The following is a 22,097-nucleotide window of genomic DNA, read 5'->3' on the forward strand; positions in this document are numbered from 1 at the left end:
CATAGTTTTTTCAAATATCTGCAAGTTAGACACTGGGTAAAAGAGATCACTTCCCAGACTTTTCCTAAGACTCCTATATCATCACCATTGGAAAATATTATGATTAATAAAAATGTCTCCACTCCAAGAGGCATCGTTTCTACAGGATATAGCACAATAACAACTAATTTTATGCCATTCGATAATGCAGGTTTGAAGCAGAGATGGGAAACAGACCTTAATTGTAAATATGACCTGGAAGAATGGGAGAATGTCATGGAAAATATGCAGACTTTTTTAATATGTTCTAAACATAGACAAATACAATTCAATATTTTGCATCGAACATATTTTACTCCTCATAAACTTAATTTGTTAAACAATAGTAAATCTTCTAAATGTCAAAGGTGTAAAACATCTGAAGGCACCTTGCTTCACATGCTTTGGAACTGTCCTGTACTGAATGATTTTTGGGATTACATAATTGGTAATACTTCAAAGATTATAGGTATCCAAATTAGTAAAGATCCTAGAATTTGGATATTAGGAGATATTGATTTAATAGGTTGTTCTCATCATAAAAAGTACTTTTCACTCTTAGCAGGAACTGCCGGAAAAAAATGTATATTAGTGAACTGGAAGTCGATTCAACCCCCATCTAGACAGCAATGGACGAATTAACTTCTTTCATATTGCACCCCCGGAAAATTCTTTTTAATGTTAGGAAATCTCCAAAGACCTTTGAATAAATCTGGAACTCGTTTCTGGAACATTTACCTTCACTTAAAGCAAATGAAAATTAATGTTATTAATGTTTTTTTTTTTTGTATAAGAAAAAAAAAATGAAGATTATGATGTTATGTCTGTATGTTCTTTTCATGCAATCTAAAAGAAAATAAAGCCATAAAAAAAAGAGCAGAGGCAGTATTATTTCGCTCTTGAATTTTTTTTTATCTTCATATTTTTGTATAATTAACTCAAGCTCCTCCGCTAAAAAAAATACACTGCTCGTCGTGCTCTCTCTCTTTTCTATTCCAATTGGTTGTTCGTGCCGACGTCACTCTTTAATGTGCACGCGCGGATGGAGTAATCATAGCCTAAAGATCAAAGCCTGAGTTGACAGAGAAAGTTGATAAGCCGCTTCATGGGACCAATAAAGCTTGATCACATCGGTTTGGTTTTGTCAACTCAAAACCAATCCTGTAACCTCGAGTTTGTTCAGCTACCTTCATGGTATAGGCCCCTGGTAAGTTAAATCTTTTACACTAAATAAGTAAACATTAACAATCAGCTACATTCGCTGGGATCGCCCACGATCTTTGTCCTATAACTGGTTTTAAAGGGACCATGGCATGAAAATTAGACTTTTCCATGTTTTAGTGCTATAATTGGGTCCCCAGTGCTTCTATTGGCCTAGAAAATGTAAAAAACATCAACCCATTAACTTAGTTTTGGTATATCTTTTTCTACAAGCACAAACAAAAATAGGTTGTTAAAATTTGGCTCTCTTTATGATGTCATAAGGAGCTCTTATTATAATAATACCACCCCCTTAATCTGCACTATCCAATCACAGCACTGCCATTTAGTGCAGAGAAAAAGAGGGAGAAAAAATACTTGACAGCACAATTGAGTTTCAATTGCAACAAACCACCATCATTGTGATCAGTGTTTGAACTTCATCAGCTCATTTGCATTTTAAATGACACACCCAAAACGGCACATTTTTGCACACACCAACAAAGTGTCAATTTTAACATGTTATAATAAATTATCGATATGGTATTTTAAGCTAAAACTTCACGTATGTGCTCTGGGGACACCAAAGATTTATTTGACATCTTAAAAAAATCTTGTGCCGTGGCTCCTTTAACCACAGCACTGCCATTTAGTGCAGAGAGAAAGAGAGACAATAATTGACAGCACAATTGAGTTTCAATTGCAACAAACCACCATCATTGTGATCAGTGTATGTATTTCCTCAGCTCATTTGCATTTTTAAGGACACACCCAAAATGGCAAATTTATCATGCTATAATAAATTATCTGTGAGGTAATTTGAACTAAAACTTCACATACTGTATGCATTCTGGGGACACCAAAGACTTATTTTACATCTTTTAAAAAATATCATAATATGACCCCTTTAAAACCATATGTCACAGTCACACAACTTCAGTGCCAGCTAAAGTCGGACAACATTTCTAACCGGCGTGCACTGCTTCAAGTCAGCTACTGACCGGTTTGCACAGCGCTTGCATGAAGTCAATCACACCTAAAATCTACAGGATGGTAGCTCATGAGGAGCACGGTTTAGACCCCTGCCTTAAATATAAATCTCACCTGTGTTAAGTTGTCCTCCGGTGGGCTTCTGCTGGTTTGCATGATGAGAGCAAATGTTGACAGATGAAAACATGAACACACGGTGTGGCTGCTGTTGGTCTTTACAACAGAGCACCCATCTACAATCCACTCAGTGATGTTCCAGTACACACAGGAAAGATTTCCTCCAGATACAAACTCCTTCACATGAAGAAAGAATATTCAATCATCATTTGAAAGAAATGTATCACTGTTCTTAAAGTTATTAATCAGTGCTTATATTGAAAAAAAAAACTTTAGAAATTAAGATGACAGAGTCAATGGCCCTCATTTATCATTCTTGCATAGAAACGGCTGTATATGTTGGCGTAAGATTATGCTTACACTCCTCTCACCGCCTGATTTATGAAGCCGTGCGTACCTTTGAAATTCAGGTGTACGCAACACCTGCCCTTCATAAATGCCGCGGCTGAAAACGATCGTTATTAGAATAACGCGCCCATATAAATTCAAGTCTCCGCCTCCCCCACGTCCTCATTTTACGCCATGAACACACGGAAGATGGCAAAGAAGAGAAGCCAGGGAAGTGGAAATAAACAAAATTGGTTTATTTGGGAGTTTAAAGAGTGGGATTAAAGACACATTAATAATTGCATTACAATTTGTAATATTATTATTATTATTATTATTATTATTATTATTATTATTATTAATGACGCTTATTGATATTTAGAAGAATAATTATTTATTATTATTATTATTATTATTATCATTATTTACTGTTGCCTACATTTAAATTCTATGTCTGCTTAATGGTTCGGTTAAGTTTTTTTTAAATAATATTTTAAAATGGTGTGGTAAACTTCTGTAGTGTGTTGTTCTGTATTAACATACAGTTGTTTGTTAGCTTTATCTTAAGCCCGGGATACACTGCACGATAATTGGCTGTCCCAGACGAAAGATTGCCATCGTGAAACTATCGTCGCGATTTCTGTGATCGTGGCTCTCCATCGGTGGTCCTATGTCGTACAGTGAGAGAGGTTCAAAGACGGCCGTTTTCCCGGTCTTGCGTCCAAAGATAGCCTACGATAGTTTTCTGGCAGTGTCAGAAATTCGGCATGATCACCGCACAGTGTGTTTGCTGCTACGACCTGCGCGCCGGTATTTGTTTACCACGAGCGCATGCTGGTGACGTTGCGCAACGTGTGACGCAGCCGCCGAAGCTTCCGTGTCATCATCGTACAGTCTACATGCCTCTCGTACACGAGTTTAAACGATACATGTCGCACAGTGTGATAAGGTAATAATCTTATAAGAGGACAAAAATCGTGCAGTGTATTCCGGGCTTTAGATCCAGTTTGATACGGAGCTCTGGATATAATCAAAATTAACAATTTGCTTCCACGACATCCACATGTTTTACTAGGCTAATTCATAATTTGAAATAATAATAATTGTAATAGTATTTACGAAATATTATAATTATTCATTCCAAGGAACAAACTGTTGAACATTGGGAACAAATTCTAAATTTATGGCCATACTTTAGACTAAATAAGAAAACGAATTGTTAAAGTTTCCATAATGTAGCATAAAAGACCATTCATGGCCAAGATTTTTTTCTGCATGACATATCATATCTTTTAGTTTGTCAGTGCGTTTTGTGGTGTTAGGAATAGTTTTTCTCCGCATTTCCAAAACGTGTGTACACCACCTCCTGAGTTGGCGTAGGATTTGAGCGTGCCGTATGCCAACGTCCATATTGATAAATCTCAAAGTCACCGTGGTTTTGGGTGTACGCCAGAAATTTGGTGTACGCACTTTTGATAAATGAGGGCCATTGAGAGTAACTCACTCTGGTGTGTTTGAGGGTGAAGTTAACTGGTTTGGTGAGGGTTGTGTTGGTGGTTTTAGGAAGAGTAGCTGAGATGACAGTGGACATCATGGTGTTAACTGTGTCATTTGATGTGTTGAAGAAGTCTGGTTTCAGTAGGTCCTCCATTGTGTTGTAGCTTATGAAAGCCACAGCAGCTGATCCTGCAACAGATACAGAGAAGGACAATCCTATTTATTTGACAAATTTAATGCAACGTGAGTCTAAACATTGCAGGTGTATTGTACACATACAGGATAGACAGACACCCCCTCCCCACTACATACATGAAAGTATCCACACATATACAGGAGGTGCTGAATAATGTTTCTGCTGATGGTTGCTTATCACCAGGGGTGTTGGACTGGGGGTAAAACCATAACTGATTACCAGGGCCTCAAGGGAAAAGTCTGGAATATATTTTATTTTACTTGGATATTTTCATTTCCTAATTAAATTTCATAATGAATGTCAGATGAAATGTAAAGTTAGCATATTAGCTGAATAACTGTTGGACTGACTACATTTTGTATAAGTAAAAACTATCTAAAGTCTCATGCTCCCACCCCTTGGTAATGTGCCAAATGGTTTAGTCCATCTGCAAGTGCATTTTTTTTTACGTTTTTGAGCATCTGATGGAGCCCAAATTTCTGCGTTGCGGTTGAATTGTCTGTCTCAAAGAAAGCTAAATCAGGAAAGACAGGAGAAGGAAACGAGGGAAAATGACTTGTGACTGACTTCTTTTCAAAAAAAGGTGAGCACAAACTAGAACACGAAATCTATAGTACTAAACTGATTGAATATCCCTGCGATTAATAATGCTAAAAATGAACTGAGACAACCTATTGAAAAAGCAGAACATACACTTTCACATGATAATTTGGTTATAGACCACATGCAATCTGAGTAAAAATGCTAAATAAATAAACTGTATAGGCTACTAACAATGCTGTTTGCATACAAAACTCTGTTATAATAGCCTAATTTGAAACATGTTTTTATAATATCTAAAATTACCAATAATAGGCAGTGCTTTAAGTGGGCCGGAACGCCCCGGTACTCAGTACCGCCACTTCTAAAAATAGCTCTTGAGCGTACCACCACCTCTCCGTGCGCCCAGAACGTGCTTTTAGCGTACCGGAACGCTCATTTGCACATCTGTTTAAAATCAGAGGTTTAATTTAATCCTTTGGCTGCGCTGCTGCTTTTCAGAGCGCCCTTAATGTACGCTTCCTAATTCGTCCCACCGAGAGCAGAGACTACATTACCCATACACCCTTGCCTTTACAAGTTAAAAGCGCATGCGTCCTTCAGTCAGTGTCAACGTGCTCTGGAGAGGTGTGTGTTTGTGTGTGAAACGCGCAACCATAGCTGCTCGGTTAAAATGAAAATACAATGAACACGTAATATGCCCTCCTTGTTTTAGACTCTGAGTAGTAAAAGAACACCTTCAGAATCAGAGGACTCGCTGACATTACACCAAGCCAGAATGATAGCTGCAGGTCAGACGCAAGCCTTGTAGGTACGTGATAATCTTCGCTGTCGCGGCTTTCAGTTTGGTTCCCCTCGACGCAACTTCGGATTTCCTCAGGCGATGTGCAGAAAACATTCTTGAAATTTTAATATACATTTAGTTTAATTGCTAAACTACAAGTAAACGAAATTTCAATGAATTTGAACGACGTGCACAGTAGTTTTACCATCCGCAAAATGTAAAACAATGGGACAAAATAAATTACTTTCGAGTTTCAAATGGCCAGTATTTTGTTATTATTGACCCCATAGACATGGTTTTGGTGTCATTTTAAAGTTTTTTTCAAGCTCTTTCTATCTGAACAACTAGTTTTAGCATTTAACCATGCTGAAAATTTTACTCACATATCTACCTTTTGCACATTTTATTTATGTTCAAAAGCTCTTTCTACAGTAGCTCTTTCTAATGGTATTTTTTAAAAATCCTTTTGCACATTTTATTTATGTTCAGTAGCTATTTCTAGCTCAAGCAAATACACAAAATTAAAAAAGGATTTATTATTTTTTACATGGTCGTCTGTTGACTGCTGAATATAAAACCCCTTCAATATAGGAGTCGAGTCAGCAAAAAAACAAAAAAAAATAGAGTACCGGCACCTCTTTTGGGCCACTTAAAGCACTGATAATAGGGTAATCTTTATAATAGCCTACATATCATGTCAACTTTATATTATAAACGCCAGTGGGCATTTACTGGGGAATAAACTTCGGTATAAGCTATACTTTTGAGGAAGCTATAGCATGTAATAGCATTTGTTTTGAATTGCTTTTTTTCTCTAGATAAAGATGACTTGTGACAGTGAAGTTTTGTCTGTCTTTTATTATAAATCAAGCTTTTTGTTAATGTACAAAACTAAAATGGCATATTTAAAATTTAATTTATGCCTTAAAGTAATAAAGCATAATAAAAATAAATGTTTTAAGCAGAGGTGGGTAATCCATGTGCCATGAGTAAAAGTCCTCTCCAGTATTTTGTTCCAATCATCTGGATTTGCTAATTAGCACAGTTTTTCAGCAGGAGGTGAGCTCCTGGCTCGTTGGTGTTTTAAGCCCTCAACGAAGCCTTCAAGGCAGCGCTGCCTGGAAGGCAATCCCCATGCCCCGAGCATTTCAGTCAATCATGAAGAGGTTTGTTTTAATCCGAATATGTGTATCAAATACTTCACCATTATGTTTTTATGTTTTTCTACAGTGTACCATTGTGTGTGTAGAAAAATTACCAGCATGCATTGCAGTTTGTTCTAAAAGTACATGTTGAAGGTCTACATGTTGAGGGTAGGGACAAAAGACCTACAGATCCAGGAATGAGACCACCATGTGTTTCTATATGATATAAACCATATGTTTCTTCCAGTGGCGGCTGGTGACTTCTTTTTCTGAGGGCGCACGATGCGAAGTTCGTCACAACATGTATGTAGCCCGTCATGTGTGTGGTACGTAATTTCAAAATATGTGTTCTGCGCTTTGAGAGATCGTGTGTGCATCACGTGTCATGCCAAAATAAGACGCGTCAAAGGGTTTATGATAAATGAGACGATCATGTTTGCCAGATACTCGCATAATCTCATGCCTAATCAGAGTTTAATGTTAAGGGAGTGCCTTTTGGAACATGAGTGTCTCTTTTATCATAAACGGTTTTGACGGTAGTGCAGCAGGCACTTATTTTGACAAAACACGTGATGAACACATGATCTCTCCACACCCATGACACATATTTTGGAAAAGGGAACCACACACATGATACTCCGAACACTTATTTTGAATTCGCGCCCCTCGGATGAGAAGTCACGAGCCGCCACTGGTTTCTTCATGTTACAAACCCTTGGGAATAGAAGCATATGCTAAGATCAATGTAAAGGTCATGGGTTGCGTGCGAAGACAGGCTTAAATACTGTGGTACAGGGGAAAGTTTTTCAGTGAGTCTTGGAGTTTTTGCAGGACTGCTCAGCTTTTATTTGTCTGGTTAATAAAAGTCTATCTTTTGAAAATGAAACCTACGGCTTGAGTATTTTATTCTTAAAGAACCAAAAAAGGAAAACCACAACAATTGGCGCCCAACGTGGGGCTGGAAAAAAGCACAACAATTGGCAACCCAGATGGGACATGAAAAAGAGCACAGAACCAGAGACCACAGCTGGCTTCTCGATGGGCAATACAATCAGGTGGCCACCTAAAAAAAGAGGTAAGCACTTTTGCTTATTCAAAGATTGTATTGTTCACCTGAGATGGCTCGTGGTGGTAAGATTAATCACAACTGCTCTTCCAAATTTAAGAATAAATAGAACAAATGAAAGGCTATTAGACTAAATTATAAGAATAAAGGGTTTCATTTTCAAAGGAAATATGTGCATGCACTCATCTGTTTTGTTACTAACAGTACTTGGTAGATGGTATTAGAACAGATGATTATTTTTAAGTTTAAGTGAAAGGGAACACGTAAGAGTTTGTATGCAGGGTTGCATATGTCTATGTCTGTTGGGGAAGTGAATGACATAGAGGTCTATTGTCTGTTGGGGAAGTGAATGACTTAGACGTCAATATCATATCGATATTGAAGGTATATTAATTTAATTCAGATCCATGTTGAGGAAGTGCAATGGTTCTGTTGTTTTAGTCGTATAACCACGTTGAGGAAGTGTAGTGGTTATTTTGTTTAAATTAGCAAGGTACTTTAGGTAAAGTACAGTTTTGTGTTATTAATTGTATTTGTTTCTGTGTTAGAGTGTATGTGTCTGTACTAGCATGAGTATGTGAGTGCACATCTGAGATGAGGAAAAATGGGGGCTGAGTGAGTAGTGGGTGTGTCTTTCTTCTGTGGCTCTGCAGAGGGCACAGAGACGTGTTGTGTTACACTAGTGGAGTGAATGAATGTTTAAAACTGTGGAAAGGGAATACAGTTTGAAAGTATGTGAATATGAGTGAGAATATAAGTATGAATATGAATACGATAAGAATAAGAGACAGTTGTAAATGCTGGGTATTAAAGATGATATTTGAAGGTATTGTGGAGTTATTGTAGCTAAAACTATTAATTATTATAGTGAAGTACACAGCTATTTCTAGAATCTGAATATTTAATTTAAAGGATTGATTAAAATAAATAAGTGTGCTCAATTAGAAAAGTTTAGCTTGTTCAAAAAGGGACATAACCCAGCCAGCAGTGCTTGGTGGGGCCAATGTAGGCCCCATATGGGCTTGCAATATGGGCCCCAAGTTGGTCTTGCACCCGGGTTCCAAGCTGGTTACTTTTTTAACACTCTGTAGTGTGGATCTATATAAACACTGAGCAGTGTTAATGTTAATTTAACACTGGGGATTTTGTTGTCTACATTGGCTCCACCAAGAAATGTTTATTTATGTTTTGTAGTTGTTGTGGTTCCTCTGGTCTCTTGTCTTTATTCTCTTCTTGTTCATCTTTCTTTCAGCAGGTGTTTATCGTTAATGGTCAATCATCACTTTATTCATCTCTTCATTATCTAATTAATTTCATCACTTCTTCAACCCAACCACACCCACGCTTGGCTTTGGTTTAGTCCACATTGGCTTTAGATTCTACAGAAGGTTCATGTGGGCTAAGTCAGATGGGGCCAGCATGGAACCCAGGTGCAAGACCAACTTGGGGTCCCATATTGCAAGCCCATATGGGGCTTCATTGGCCCCACCAATCACTGCTGGCTAGGGCCCCTTTATGTGTTATTTTTTGCATTTGTGACTGATTTTATTTGCCAAATTTGTGTGTGTTTGTGTGAGCATGTGTTTTTTGCATTGCATTTGCATTTTTTGCATTGCATTTTTTGCTTAGCTGTCAATCAATCCTTCTTGCATATGCCCCCTCTAACAAAAAAGTGTCTTACAATTTCTAAATCAATAAATTGTTTTATGTGAATGAGTATGCAGAATGATTTTCACATAGTTTTAAAGAAAAAACTCTAGACTACTAGATTCTGTTTAGTCTTGTAAAAACATGTTTAGTATTGGTTTTGTGGACTTATATCAGTAACTTAAAAATTTAGCTTTTTTAAAAACCCTGCACAAATATTTTTCTCTCAAAAATACAAACATGTACATTCATGTAGCTCCAGGGCTGGACTGGTAATCTGCACAGCAAAATCCCCGATGTTAAATTAACACCGGCTCGGTGTTTATATGGGTACCACCAGCAGGGTGTTAAAAGTAACACCGAAGCAGTGTTAGAGTTAATAAGATACTTAAGAAATCATTTGAGTGATTATTTGATTATTAAAGAGACCTGGTGATAATGAGCAGAACTACAACTACAAATTTTACAATTTTTAAACGTTATGACAATGTCATGTTTTAATGTTCACACAATGTTTAAAACAACAACAGTTTGTTATATTGACTTGTTTGATTGTTATGTAAATGATATAGAAACATTGCATTTTATTATTTTATAAAACATTTCTGAATGTTCAGTTCATATATTTCTGTAAAAAACACAATTCACTTATTGAGCTCTATTTTAACGATCTAAGCGCATTTTCTAAAGCGCACGGCGCACGGTCTAAATGGGTATGTCTGATGCCACTTTTGCTACTTTAACGACGAGAAAAATGGTTTGTGCGCCGAGCGCACAATCGAAAAGCGTTGTACCTATTCCCCTAATGAGTAATGGGTGTGTTTTGGGCTTAACGTGCAATAAACCAATGAGAGTCTTATCTCTCATCCCCTTTAAAAGCCAGTTGCGCTGGCGCTATGTCTAATCCCTATTTAAATGATGGACTTTGTAAACTGAAAAACTAAGCGGAGGAAGAAGACCCCCAGTTTAAGAATAATGTTAAAAAATTTGTTGTTTTCATTTTCATTGAAATTTACATTTTTTGGATTAAAACCTTTAGAATAAGTTTATTTCAGTCATCTTTTAATTGCTGTAAATGTATTGATATCCTACATAATCATTGTAATCTCATAAAATAATTTCAAATATGCAAGCAAAGGTTTGTACTCTAAAAAATACAAACAAGAGAAGTTTCAGTATTAGAACAGCGCCATGGGATTTTTACAAAGCATTATTTAAAATGTTTCTCATCTCACCATATCCACAGGTACAGTGTTATCATGTACAATAAATCTGTAAGGTAGCATTTAAAAACATTAAAAAATGGATGCATTTTGTTTAAAGCAAAGCATTTATTTACTTACCAGGCTAGAGGTGAAGCAGCTCTTTGCGCCTTCTAACGTCTCATAATCGGTCCTCATTTATGTCCAAGAGACTCAATAATAATCTTTTACATTCAATCCTTTAATCTTTCATATTTAAAAGCATTTTTTGTGCTGCTGCGCATTCACGTGTGTAATAGCCAAACCCCGTTGTCGTCCCGTTCATAGGCGCATATTACTACTGCACTCTTTAAATAACAAAAAACATATTGGGCCATTGACTTTAGACTTTAGACCAGGTTTTTGTTGGTCAGTGGGGTAGTCTATTATAGTTCCCTCAAAATAGCAACGCGCCAACAATGCGCCTGAACACACCTCGCTTTCAGACCAGAACGCTCATGGACGTAAATGCATTTGCTATTTTAACAAGTGGCGCTAAACGTGAAAATTATATTTGCGCAGGCTTGAGACTAGCAAAAGACACTTGCGTCGCGCATTGCGCCGGGTGTATAATAGAGCCCATTATGTTTAGATATTGATGTTTTGTTTCATTTTAAGTCACCATTATTGTGATTAGTGTTTGTTTTAGTTGGATTCTTGAACCTTGACTTTTGCTTGCTAGTTTCCCCCTGGTTGTATTAAATTTATGTTAATACACCCCATTTGTTATGAACATGTGTTTTACAAGTTAATAGTGTAATTCTGTTGTTCTTGGTACATAATGGTACAGATCATAATCTAACTAATTGTGTAATCAAGAGTTTATTTTCTGTCAATAATGAGATCCGGCACTTTCACAGCAGTTTGTCATTAAGGAGTTTTAGAAACTTTGGGAAAAAAATTTCGCTGTATAATTGGGACGCACAAACATCAAGAATCAGAGTATGAATCTCAACCATGGTTACAAATAAAATTGTATTATTCATGCTGCAGCTCCTCATGCTGGGAGTCCTGAATGAGATTTGTAATTTATTTATTTATTTATTTAGTCGGGACAGTGCACATTAATGAACAGTCTAACGTTACTGTAAAGACTGTAAATGACCCAGGTTATAGCATAAATGCTGATTTTCTCCTGTAGTCCCGAGGTAAGAAAACAACAACATACAAAATAGTGCATCACGACAGAATATAACAATATACAATCAAACAAGAATCACATTAACACACAATTTGTTGATAACCAGCATGCATTGCAACATGAAGTTTTTCATTTAATTGTCACCATGATTGAGATTCATACTCTGATTCTTGATGTTTGTGCGTCCCAATTATAAAGCGGATATTTTTTGTCCAAAGTTTCTAAAACTCCTTAATGACAAACTGCTGTGAAAGTGCTGGATCTCATTTACATTTTTGACAGAAAATAAACTTTTAATTAGTAAATTAATTAGGTGATGAGTCCATCCAAGTGCCAAACTATCTCTCTATCATATCTGTCTGTATAACCAATCAATTTTAAGAAAGAGTAATGGAAACTGTCTACCATGAATATCCTGAATGACATGTTAATACATTTGATGAGAAGATGCCCAAAAGGATGTGAGGATGTAGCCAAAATATCTTCAGGGAAATTTCTTTAACAATTTTTATGAATATAATTAACTCATTTTATTTTTACAGATGAAATGAAACCATATACACCTGCTTTCGGACAATGTCTTGGAACAATAGTTATTAGCTGTGTTGAGTTTTTTTTTTTTTGCATACCTGTTCCATTGTTGTTCTTGGCGATCCCAATGAGATCAATGTCTATAGAAGCATTTGTTGTGTAGAGCTCAGGGATTTTATTTAAGGTGGCCTGCGGTCCAACCATGAAGACTTGTGCCTCTGATTTTTAAAGAAACACAAATTTCTATGTCATCCAAAACATCAAAGGTTATTTCATGATAACATGAGCCTTCAGTTACATGAACATGAAAAAATGTTTTAAGGGGTAACAGTTTTTTTGTAAATCATTCTCTGCAAGCATGTGGGAATTTTTTATTATATTATTACTGCCCCCTTAATCTGCACTATCCAACCACAGCACTGTCATTTAGTGCACAGAGAGAGAGAGAGAGAGAGAGAGAGAGAGTGAGAGAGAGAGAGAGAGAGAGAGAGAGAGAGAGAGAGAGAGAGAGCAATAATTCACAGCACACTTGAGTTTTAATTGCAACAAACCACCATCATTGCGATCAGTGTTTGAATTTCATTTTCAATGTCATTGTCAATTTTAAGATGCTATAATAAATTATCTATATGGTATTTTGAGCTAAAACTTCACATGTGTACTCTGGAGACACCAAAGATTTATTTAAAGGGGTCATATTATGAGATATTTTTAAGATGTAAAATAAATCTTTGCTGTCCCCAGAGTGTGTATGTGAAGTTTTAGCTCAAAATACTCCACAGCTAATTTATTATAGCATGTAAAAATTGATCATTTGTAGGTCTGAGCAAAAGTGAGCCGTTTTTGGGTGTGTCGTTTAAAATGCAAATGAGCGGATGAAGTGCAAACACTGATCACAATGATGGTGGTTTGTTGTAATTGAAACTCAATTGTGCTGTCAAGTACTTTTTACTTTCTCTCTTTCTCTCTGCACTATGGCAGTGCTGTGGTTGGATATTGCAGATAAAGGGGGCGGTATTATTGTAATTCGCCTTACTACCTACCTCACAAAACAGGCAAAATCTGAACGACCTAATTTTTCACACGCTTGCAGAAAATGGCTTACCCAAACAAAGTTACTGGGTTAATCTTGATTACATTTTCTAGGTTGATAGAAGCACTGGGGACCCAATTATAGCACTTAAAAATTGAAAAAGTCTGATTTTCACGCTATGACCCCTTTAACATCTTAAAAATGTCTTGTGACATGGCTCCTTTAAAAGATACAACTGGAAAGTGTTACCAACATATTTATATATAATTATTACAGGAACGCATTTTGGCATCGGATTTGACCTCAGAGTCAGAGAACATAATGATTTAGCGCCCCCTTCAGGGCTGAATCTATATATAAACATTAAAGGGGTCATATTTTTTAAATTAACAATAAGTCTTTGGTGTCCTCAGAGTGCTTATGTTAAGTTTTAGCTCAAAATACCACACATATAATTTATTATAGCATGTTAAAAATCCCACTTCATAGGCCTGAGCAAAAGTGTGCTGTTTTAGTTGTGTCTCTCTTACCTACAGACTCAAGAGTGAAACTGACATTGGCATAGGTGTCTGTTGGCGTCACCAACTTGGAGACAAGCTTTTCACTGACTTTTACCACATCTGACGCTAGTTTCTTTGTGTCACTGGATGATGAGTTTGAATTTATAAAGACCATGTCCAAAAGTTTGCTCACATCCTAATTCAGTAATTAAAAGCAAATGGCTAAGCTTCAAAAAGATATCATTAACAAACATTGTTGCACTGATTTGTAAAAAGCAAAATCCCCAGAGTTAAATCAACTCTGCTGGGTGTACATATTGTCCCAATCTTATGCTGGGTACACACCAAAAGATTTTTTAAATTTTATAAGATTTTCAAATTGTGATAGACCACAAACATGAGGATAAAAAATCCTAGATTTAACCGTTTTGCTCCTATTGTGTGTGGTGTGCCATGATGTGTCAAGACTGCACACCATACACAAACAGATTTTCAACCAGAGTGTCAATATCTGATCCGTGCTGCCTGCACAATCTGTTCTGTGCATAACTGCGTCATAGAAAACGTCACAATTTCACTGTGCGATTGGTACCACACATGCATTAAAACACTTTAGGGCCAAGCATCACAACTGGCAGCATATTTTTGTAGGCTACACTTTTGTGTAGGTCACAAATACTCTTTTATAAACATATTTAAATTAAGACTTGTTGTCAATGATCCAAAACCATGTAGCAGGTTTTTTTTTTTTAGTTTACGACAGGCTATGAATTACCGTTGTGGCCAATACCCCCAAAAAAGGTGCTTGTGGCGTAATTCGTAAAAACATCCCAGTGAATCCACCCCCTTCTCCCCATCATTGGAGGAAAGTCACGTTCACCGTGCAGGCAGCACGCTCGCGAGAGAGAACTCTGCGAAAGTGTAACTTAAACTAACGTTAGCCTGTTATGATAGACAAGAGGAGACCGCTGAGAATATGATGGACAGTGTAATGGATGGATTTCTTTTGTAATGTAAATATGTAATTTTTACAATGTTTTTGGATGTTTGAATGCATATGTAATGTATAAAACAAGTAGTCTAATACCAATACTAAAAGTAGATACATATGGAACATAATCTTAATATGTTACAACACCTATTAATGTTCTTGTCTTTTCCTCCTTGTTTTCCCCTCATTTTCCATCTCTCCATTCCTATCACAGCCTCACAGGCAGAGGCGGACAATCCATGTGCCATGAGTAAAAGTCCTCTCCAGTATTTTGTTCCAATCACCTGGATTTGCTAATTAGCACAGTTTTTCAGCAGGAGGTGCGCTGGGTAGATAGGAGTTTTCCTTACTCAAACATGTTCTGAGGGCAGAAAGAATGTGATTGGTTCACAAAACGACCAATCAAAATGCTCGTTACTGGTTTAAGCCCTCAGCGGAGCCTCCAAGGCAGCTTCTGCAGTGAAGCAGTTCGAGCTCACCGTTGATCAGATGAGTAGCGCAGATATGGTAAGATAGGAATGAGACTGTTTTTGAATTCAGCTCGAAACGTTTCGAGTATTTAAGTGATGCGTTTTCACGTGTCCGTGGCACGACTTTCTTTTTCGTGCCAGTTTCACGGATTGGTTACTCAATTTTTTTTCCTTTTTTCAAACCATTGTCGATTGGGATTGGGGTTAGATTTGTGGTTTTTGTCACATTTTTAAACTATTCTCGTGCGAGGATAAAGTTGGGTTTGGGTTAAAATGACATTGTGTATACATTTATTTGTCAGAAAATTAAATTGTTCTTGCTTGGAGTTGGGGTTAGAGTTGGGTTAGGGTGAGGATGTCATTTTATGTAACAGAAAGTTGTTCTAACCCCAATCCCAAGCGACAATGGTAAGAAAATAGGAAAAACAATTGAGTAACCAATACGTGAAACTGGCACGAAAAAGAAAGTCGTGCCACGGACACGTGAAAACGCCCCCGAGCGCTTCAGCCAATCACAGCACCGGCGCTAGACATCGAGCCCTCCGCCAGCCTCCGGCAGCCCGAGCCCACCGTTGGTCAGGCGAGCAGCGCAGATATGGTAAGATAGGAATATGACTGTATTTCAATTCAGCTCAAAATGTTTAGAACAGGGCTATTCAAATCTTACTCTGGAGGGCCAGAGCACTGCATAGTTTAGCTCCAACCCTGAGGTCTTCATGATTACTACACAATCACAGGTGGGTAAGTTTGATTAGGGTTGGAGCTAAACTATGCAGTGCTCCTGCCCTCCAGGGTAAGATTTGAATAGCCCTGGTGTAGAATGTTTGTGTTATAAAGTGATTTAACGTAGTGTTCCCTTAAGAGTTCATGTGAGTTAATGTGAACACTTCCCCTTTAAGAGGAAAAGCCTGTACTGTGTGTGACGTCAGTGCATTGCGAAGTACAAGTAGTTGTGTGTTGTTTACGCTGCTAAGTTTGAGTTTATTACATATTTGGCGATGAGGATGCAAAGTAAAACCCTCACTGTATTGTTTCAACTGCCGAATTGAAGCGGTCTGCATCTGTGATAGTATATTGCTGGAAGATGGCGACGTTTGGAACAGTCGGAGAGTTTGTGGAGGAAAATGGTGACTGGCTGGAATATACGGAGCGCTTGGAGCATTTCTTCGACGCAAATGAGATTGCGGACGCAGATAAGAAGCGCTCTATCTTGTTAAGTGTTTGTGGAGCAAAGACTTACAAACTTATGAGGAATTTGGCGACGCCGCGGAAGCCGGGTGAGCTGCCATACAAAGATTTAATTACACTCGTCCAGAATCACCACAACCCCAAACCTTCAGTGATAGTGCAACGTTTTAAGTTCCACAGTCATTTTCGTAAGCCTGGTGATTCCATTTCTAAGTTTGTGGCTGAACTCCGCCAGCTGTCGGAGCATTGTGAGTTCGGGTTGACACTCGAGGATATGCTACGTGATCGCTTGGTGTGTGGAGTTAATAATGACGTAATTCAACGTAGATTGCTCAGCGAAGCAACGCTTTCGTTTGGGAAAGCTCTGGAAATTGCGCAAGGAATGGAGTCTGCAGCAAACAATGCAAAAGACATTCAGAAAGCGAATGGCAGTGCAGGTGCTGGTGCAAGTGATGTGTTACATGTCAGTAAGCCTGTAAAGGAAAAGACAGTAGAATGTTACAGGTGCGGAGGAGCACATTATGCAAATGTGTGCAAATTTAAAGAGACAGTCTGCCATAATTGTGGCAAGAAAGGGCACTTAGCAAAGAAGTGTAGAGGGAATAAAGTTAAAACAAATCCATCAAAGGCTGCGAGAAAATTTAAGCCAACTGCACATCACCTGATAGACACGGAACAGGAGGAGTCCTGTACTTATTCAATGTTTAATCTGCAAGACGCCCGTACAGAACCCCTTTTTGCTACTATTCAAATAAACGGAGCAAGTCTTAGAATGGAAATAGACACTGGGGCTTCAGCATCACTTATCAGTGAGGAGACCTATGAAAAGCTTTGGCCTACAGCTCAGTCCCCGGCATTATTCAAATCTTCCATAAAACTGAGAACATACACTGGTGAGATTATTCCAGTAGTGGGGGCTATGGCAGTAAATATTGCATATGGCAGTCAAGAGGCTGGGGCTCGGTTGCTTGTAGTAAAGGGGGCGGGTCCGAGTTTACTTGGGCGGGATTGGCTGAGTAAACTTCAGTTAAATTGGGGTGAAATCAAGCTAATACGTCAGAGAAGTGCCAATGAGGTGATTGCAAAGTACTCAGACGTTTTTAAGGACGAACTGGGAACCTTGAAGGGCACCACAGTAAAACTTTCTGTGGATCCAAATGCTACTCCTCGGTTTTTCAAACCCCGAACTGTCCCATACGCAATGAGGCATAAAGTGGAGAAAGAACTAGAGAGACTACAACAACTTGGAGTCATTGAACCAATTCAGTTTTCTGATTGGGCGGCCCCAATCGTGCCTGTATTGAAGGAGGATGGCACAGTACGCATCTGTGGGGACTATAAATTAACATTTAACCAGGCATCAAAAGTGGAGGCCTACCCTATTCCACGGGTAGATGACCTGTTTTCAAAAATGGCTGGAGGAAAAACTTTTACGAAGCTTGACATGAGCCACGCTTACCAGCAGTTGTTGCTGGAGGAGGAGTCTAAACAGTACGTCACTATTAATACCCACAAAGGCTTGTTTAAATACAACAGGCTGGTTTTCGGAGTGTCATCCAGCCCGGCCATATTCCAAAGAACTATGGATAACTTGTTGCAGGGAATTCCTCACGTGGTTGTGTACCTGGATGACATTTTGGTCACAGGGAAAACAGAAGATGAGCATCTCAGTAATTTGGAACAGGTGTTAAAGAGGATGTCGGAAGCAGGCCTTCGTCTGAAACAGAGTAAATGCACATTTCAGGCAGAAAGTGTAACCTACTTGGGACATCAAATATCAGCCCAAGGCCTTTGTCCAGTGCCAGAGAAAGTCAGGGCAATCAGAGATGCCCCCAAGCCAACAAATGTATCCGAGCTCAAATCATTCCTGGGCATGGTTACTTACTATGGCAAGTTTTTGCCTGTTCTTTCTACTGTTCTGGCTCCTTTGTACCAGTTGCTACATCATGACTGCAGGTGGAAGTGGGGAGCTGAGCAGACGGCAGCATTTAATAAAGTTAAAGACCTGCTGCAGTCAGCCAGAGTTTTAGTACACTTTGATCCAGAGAAAGAGCTTGCTGTGTGCTGTGATGCCTCGCCGTATGGCATAGGAGCGGTGCTATCACACATTATGGAGGATGGTTCAGAGAAGCCCATTGCATTTGCATCGAGGACGCTGACAAAGGCAGAAAAGGGTTACTCCCAACTGGACAAGGAGGGTCTGGCCATAGTATTTGCAGTGAAACGATTTCATCAGTACCTTTATGGTCGTCGGTTCTCCATTTATACAGACCATAAGCCATTGATGAGTTTGTTCAGTGAGAATAAGAGCATTCCTTCCATGGCATCTGCTCGCATCCAGAGGTGGGCGTTGACTTTATCTGCTTACCAGTACCACATTATATACAGGGCAGGAAAAGAAAATGCCAATGCTGACGCACTGAGTTGTTTGCCTCTCCCAGACACTCCGTCGTCCACCCCTCTGCCTCCTGAGACAGTTTTTTTGTTTAAAACGCTAGCTGATTCACCAGTAAGCTCAAGACAGTTAAAAGCTTGGACCGAGCAAGACAAAACCTTGTCTAAAGTTAAAAGATTTGTAATGCAGGGCTGGTCAGCCGCAACTCAAGATGGGGACATGGCACCCTATGAGAAAAGAAAAGAGGAACTGTCTGTACAGGATGGTTGCATTCTGTGGGGTTCGAGAGTGGTAGTACCGCCTCAGGGCCGGGCTAGAGTACTAGAAGAGGTCCACTTAGCCCATCCAGGTATTTCACGCATGAAAAGCTTGGCTATGTCATTCGTCTGGTGGCCGAATATGGATCAGGATCTTGAGGAAAAGTAAAGAACTGTATTGAATGCCAAAGTAATCAGAAAAGGCCCTCACCAGTCTTGCTTCAACCATGGGAATGGCCTGACAAATTATGGTCCAGGGTCCATGTGGATTTTGCAGGTCCCTTCATGGGACGGATGTTTCTTGTTTTGGTGGACGCCCACTCAAAGTGGATTGAAGCACATGTGCTTAAGAACATTACAGCAGTAGTGACGATTGACGTTTTGCGTCAGGTGTTTTCAGTGCACGGACTGCCAGATATGCTGGTCACGGATAATGGGCCAACATTTACTGGAGAGCTGTTTCAAACATTTATGAAGCGGAATGGCATTCGCCACGTACGCACAGCGCCTTTCCATCCTGCTTCGAATGGATTGGCAGAGAGAGCTGTACAAACACTGAAACAGGGCCTAAAAAGAATGTCAGGTGACAGTGTCGAAACTAACCTTTGTCGTTTTCTTTTTCAGTATCGGATTACGCCACAAACGACAACGGGGCAGACACCGGCCGAAATGCTGTTGGGTCGAAAACCAAAATCTCTCTTGGACTTGCTGCACCCTGATGTTCGGGGAAGAGTAAGAGCTCAGCAGGAAAAGCAGGAATTTCGGCATGACCAGCATGCAAAAGACCGGAGTTTTCAGGAAGGTGAAGCTGTCTTCATCAAGAACTTTGGTCATGGTCAGAAATGGCTATCAGGAGTCGTTTTGGAGAACAGTGGGCCGCAGTCTGTGATCGTGAAAGTGTCCGATGGTCGTCGTATGCGTCGACATAAGGACCATGTAAGGTTACTTCAAACTACTGAGACGGGGCCACAAGCACCATATCAAGTGACAAGTTCAGAGGAAAGCTCTGTGCTGGGGGAAGTTGAGTTTCCTCAACAGCAGACAAGCACGCAGAATGCTGAGGGTGCAAGTGTTTCCGCACAATCAGAAGCTGCTCTGCCTCAGGACAGTGTACCAGAGTGTTCAGGACAAACATTAGAGACATTTAGGAGATCTGAACGCCAAAGAAAAGCACCTAGTACAGTGTTTCCCAACCCTGGTCCTCGGGCACCCCCTCCCAGAAAGTTTTAGATGTCTCCTTGTTAAGCACACCTGATTTAACTCATCAGCTTGTTAGGGACACGTCTTTACCATTTTGGAAGGAGGTTGATGAGTCAAATCAGGTGTTTTAAATAAGGAGACATCTAAAACTTTCTGGAAGGGGGTGCCCGAGGACCAGGGTTGGGAAACACTGACCTAGTAGACTAAATTTATAGGTCTTATGCAAAGAACATTCAGGTTCCTGGTGTTTAAAAAAAAAAAATGATGGAAATTGAGTAACATGTTAATGTGAGTTTGGAATTTAAGAGGGAAGAGATGTTATAAAGTGATTTAATGTAGTGTTCCTTTAAGAGTTCCTGTGAGTTAATGTGAACACTTCCCCTTTAAGAGGAAAAGCCTGTACTGTGTGTGACGTCAGTGCATTGCAAAGTACAAGTAAAGTTGTTTGTGTTTACGCTGCTAAGTTTGAGTTTATTACAGTTTGAGTGATGTGTTTCCACATTTTCAGGTTTCCGTGGCACGACTGTGTTGGTTACTCAATTGTTTTTCCTTTTTTCAAACACTTGTTGCTTGGGATTGGGGTTAGATTTGTGGTTTTCGTCTGATTTTTAAACTGTTTTCACATGAGGATAAAGTTGGGTTTGGCATAAATGCAGATGTAATTTTAAGCATTAGTTTATATTTTTATTTGTCAGAATTTTAAACTGTTTTCGCTTGGGGTTAGAGTTGGGTCAGGATGTCATTTTATGTAACAGAAAGTTGTTTTAAGCCCAAATAATTGGGAAAATAACTGAGTAACCAATACGTGAAACTAGCATGAAAAAGAAAGTTGTGCCACAGAAACATGGAAACACCTCTCTTAAACACTCGAAACATTCAAGCTGAATGTAAATACAGTCACATTCCTATCTTAACATATCTGCGCTACACACCTGACCAATGGTGAGCTCAAACTGCCAGAAGCTGGCGGAAGGCTCGATATCTAGCACCAGTGCTGTGATTGGCTGAAATGCTCGGGGGCGTGGAGTGCCTTCCAGGCAGCTCTACCTTGAAGGCTTCGTTGAGGGCTTAAAACACCAACGAGCCAAGAGCTCACCTCCTGCTGAAAAACTGTGCTAATTAGCAAATACAGGTGATTGGAACAAAATACTGGAGAGGACTTTTACTCATGGCACATGGATTAGAGCTGATGATCTTTGCCCGAACCCGGCCGGACCCGTCGGGACCCGACGGGTTCGGGTGGGTTCGGGCTTCATTTCTAACATTTTACACAGGCTCGGGCCGGGCTTGGGCTTGCGCTCCGGCTTTGCGCAGTAAATCAGCGGTCAAGTTCAATGCTGCTGGATGCGCAGGACCGCACTGAAGCCATTTACAGTGGATTTAATAATTTTCCTCAACAAAAACATGTAGCCTAATCTTGGTGAGTAAAGGTTTTTCAATGTATAACTAAATATTAATTGAGTCTTAAATACATAATTTAGACAGAGGATAATAATGTTGGCATTAATGGAGAGAAGTGCCGATGCAAATCCCGCGGAGCTTCATCTGGCGCTGTTCTGTGGCGACAAGCAGCTTAGCTCGTGTCCATGTCATCCGTGTTTTAATGTTTTAAATGTCCCTGGT

At 39.2% G+C, this 22,097-nt stretch overlaps 1 protein-coding gene across 1 annotated transcript in view; it reads right to left on the reverse strand.

The window, feature by feature from the left end:
- LOC141356602 (adhesion G protein-coupled receptor E3-like) overlaps positions 1 to 12,658 on the reverse strand; it is a 30,442-nt gene extending 17,784 nt beyond the window's left edge. The window contains exons 1-3 of the mRNA XM_073860137.1: positions 12,539 to 12,658; positions 4,157 to 4,332; positions 2,323 to 2,502 (exon numbers count right to left, since the gene is read on the reverse strand). Of these exons, the coding sequence (XP_073716238.1) occupies positions 2,323 to 2,502; positions 4,157 to 4,332; positions 12,539 to 12,644 (462 nt within the window). The 5' untranslated portion in view covers positions 12,645 to 12,658. The remainder of the gene's footprint in view (positions 1 to 2,322; positions 2,503 to 4,156; positions 4,333 to 12,538) is intronic.
- Between the last annotated feature and the right edge of the window lie 9,439 nt (positions 12,659 to 22,097).

Source organism: Misgurnus anguillicaudatus, chromosome 3 (genome assembly GCF_027580225.2).
Source record: "Misgurnus anguillicaudatus chromosome 3, ASM2758022v2, whole genome shotgun sequence".
Lineage (NCBI taxonomy): Eukaryota > Metazoa > Chordata > Actinopteri > Cypriniformes > Cobitidae > Misgurnus > Misgurnus anguillicaudatus.